We start from the raw sequence: 3,134 nt of genomic DNA on the forward strand, positions 1-3,134 counted from the left end.
CTGTAAAGAAGTTCCTTCTCAAGTTTAAGTGAAACCTTCTGTGTTTCAGCTTGCACCCATTGCCCCTTGTCCTATCATTGGTTGTAACCGAGAAAAGTCTAGCTCCATCCTCGTGACATTCACCCTTTACATATTTATAAACATTAATGAGTGTCAGTCTCCTCTTCTCCAAGCTAAAGAGACCCAGCCCTCTTCTCCAAGCTAAAGAGCCCCAGCTCCCTCAGCCTTTCCTCAGAAGGGAGATGCTCCACTCCCTTCATCATCTTGGTGGCTCTGTGCTGGACTCTCTCCAGCAGTTCCCTGTCCTTCTTGAACTGTGGGGCCCAGAACTGGACACAATATTCCAGATGCGGCCAGATGCGAAACTTCCTTTCGCTGCAGGAAGTTTTATGGTGCAGGATGGATATGCTGTATTGTTTAATATCTTCATCAGAGACATAGACAGTGGGATTATGTGCACCCTGAACAAGTTTATGGGTGACACCAAGCTGAGTGGTGCAGTTGATACAGTTGAGGGAAGAGATGCCATCCAGAGGGACCTTGACAGGCTTGGGGAGGGAGACCATGAGAACCTCATGAGGCTCAACAAGGCCAAGCGCAACATGGGTTAAGGCAACCCCCAGTATCAGTACAGGCAGGGGGATGAAGGGATTGAGAGCAGCCCTGTGGAGAAGGACTTGAGGGTACTGGTGGATGAAAAGCTGGACACGAGCTGGCAATGTGCACTTGTAGCCCAGAGGCAAATAACCGTGTCCTGGGCTGCATCCAGAGCAGCATGGGCAGCAGGTTGAGGGAGGGGATTCTGCCCCTCTGCTCAGCTCTCCTGAGACCCCACCTGCAGTGCTGCCTCCAGTTATGGGGTCCTCAGCAGAAGACAGACATGGAGTTGCTGGAGTGAGTCCAGAGGAGGCCACTAAAATGATCAGAGGGATGGAACAGCTCTGCTATGGAGAAAGGCTGAGAGAGTTGGGGTTGGAGAAGCCTGGAGAAGAGAAGGCTCTGGGGAGACCTTATTGCAACCTTTCAGTACTTAAAGGGGGCTTTTAAGAAAGATGGAGAAATACCTTTTTTTCAGGCCTGTAGTGACAGGACAAGGGCAACAGTTCTAAACTTAAAGAGCGTGCGTTTAGATTGGACATAAAAAATAAATTTTTTTACAATAAGGGTGATGAGGCATTGGACTAGATTGTCCAGAGTTGTGATGTGGATGTCCCATCATTGGAAGTGTTCAGGGTCAGGCTGGTCAGGGCTTTGAGCAACCTAATTTAGTGAAAGATGTCCCTGCCCATGGCAGGGGGGTTGGAACTAGGTGATCTTTGAAGGTCCCTTCCAACCCAACTGTTCTATAATTCAATGATTTTGTGATGTGTCATCCCCGGTGCAAGCCCAGTGACCTGTGTTTGTGACCGAAGCAGTGCTTTCCAGGTGCTGTAGAGAGGAGATGACCTTGTAGGACAGGGACAGGCTATGGCAGGATGGTCTGGCTCAAGCATTAAGGTACCCTGAAGTCCAGCACACTCCTTTCCTAGCAAAGCCAACGCTGAAATCACATTATGGGATCAAAGAATGAAGCTTGGCAGTTTCTTTTGCCATCTTACACCAAGGATGACTCCAGCACAGCAGATGAGTGACTCACTCCTGAAACATGAGGATTACAGCTCCATGCTTCCCACTCACCGGGGATCACCGTGCCACGTCCCCTCCAAGCAATGCTCCCCTGCCCGTCCCTCTCTCCCACTGCTGCATAGCCAGTGACCATATTTCTCCTGACAAATTCATTTTAGGAGAGAATTCCCCATTTTGGGAGAGACATACAACCTCGACTGGCTATTGGTGCCCATGAGGAGAGACCATCCCTTCCCCAAAATGCTGCAGCAGTCAGAGGCAAGGGGAGGTGACACTTTTCCCCCATAGGAGAGCCCAGGGCCAGAGGGTGCTTAAAGCAGCACCCATTTTATCCATTTCATCACCAAGCTCTGATGTTGAGTTCATGCAGCATGAGGATGAAGCTTGGAAGAAGATGGGTGCTTTTTTTTTTGTCCCTTAAGAACCTTTCCTGAAGGATGCTGTTTAAATGGCCCGATTTAGAGGGGTCTCCATCCCCCTGCCTCTCTCTAGGGCTGTGTTAGGGGGGCCCAAAGCATCCTTTTGGGGCTGTGTGTTCACTTTCAAGCCCATGTGTTGCAGCAAGCTGGATTTCAGCACCACATCAGGTCCTGAGATTTCAACCATCTCCAAGCCACCTTTTTTCAAACTTCTTACAAAGTGGCTTTGTGCTCCCAAGTGCTGGATTTAGACAGGAGCTGGTGGGGGGGAAGGATGGAGTTTGTGGTTCCTCAGACCTCAGTGCAGTTATCTGAACAGGGAGGAGGCAGGCAATGGCCACCACGGTCCACGGGGGGCAGGAGGCCATGGGGACCATGTTGTAGGTGCTCCTGAAGGCTGAATCCGTCCATAGGAGATGGGAGGACCCCAGACCTGGACTGCTATGGCTGATACATCCCCATGGAGCTGTGCTGTCAACCCAGTTGCTGGCACACGCATCCACATCCATGATACCAATGTCCCAACCACCATCACCCTGAGTAAAAACCAATCCCCTGAGTTTTTCCCCAGGGTCTGACAATGTTTCTCTCTTCCCCTGACCTTGCCCCCACTTTGCAGGATTGGCCGTTCGATGATGGAGCTCCTCCTCCCAGCAAAATCGTGGAAGATTGGCTCAACTTGCTGAAGACCAAGTTCTGTGAAGACCCTGGCTGCTGCGTGGCCGTGCACTGCGTGGCTGGCTTGGGGCGGTAAGTCACAGCCCAGCACCCCGGCTGCCACCCCACCCATGAAGGAGGAAGAGGGAAAACCATGCCTGCTCTCCTCCTTCCACCTCAGAGCAGTGCTTTTGGGTGTAGAGGAGGCCTTAGCAGGAGTAGGCATTGACAAGCTGCCTGAGCTCCTCCTTGCATTTGTCATGGCCAAATCTTGGGCACTCAGGGAGGACCTGGGTTGCTCAGTGCTGACCTGCCAGTGCCCCATGGCAATTTTGCTTTTGCTAAGAGCTTGTCATGGAAATACCATAGGATCATAGAATGGGTTGGGTTGGAAAGGACCTTAAAGATCATCCAGTTCCAACCCCCCTGCTG

At 51.3% G+C, this 3,134-nt stretch overlaps 1 protein-coding gene across 1 annotated transcript in view; it reads left to right on the plus strand.

The window, feature by feature from the left end:
* Positions 1-623: 623 nt before the first annotated feature.
* Positions 624-3,134, plus strand: part of LOC104520918 (protein tyrosine phosphatase type IVA 3) — a gene marked incomplete at its 5' end in the record, with an annotated part of 4,093 nt that continues 1,582 nt past the window's right edge. The window contains 2 exons of the mRNA XM_010162745.1: positions 624-689; positions 2,665-2,795. Of these exons, the coding sequence (XP_010161047.1) occupies positions 624-689; positions 2,665-2,795 (197 nt within the window). The remainder of the gene's footprint in view (positions 690-2,664; positions 2,796-3,134) is intronic.

Source organism: Antrostomus carolinensis, unplaced genomic scaffold (genome assembly GCF_000700745.2).
Source record: "Antrostomus carolinensis isolate BGI_N321 unplaced genomic scaffold, ASM70074v2 scaffold21392, whole genome shotgun sequence".
Classification (NCBI taxonomy): domain Eukaryota; kingdom Metazoa; phylum Chordata; class Aves; order Caprimulgiformes; family Caprimulgidae; genus Antrostomus; species Antrostomus carolinensis.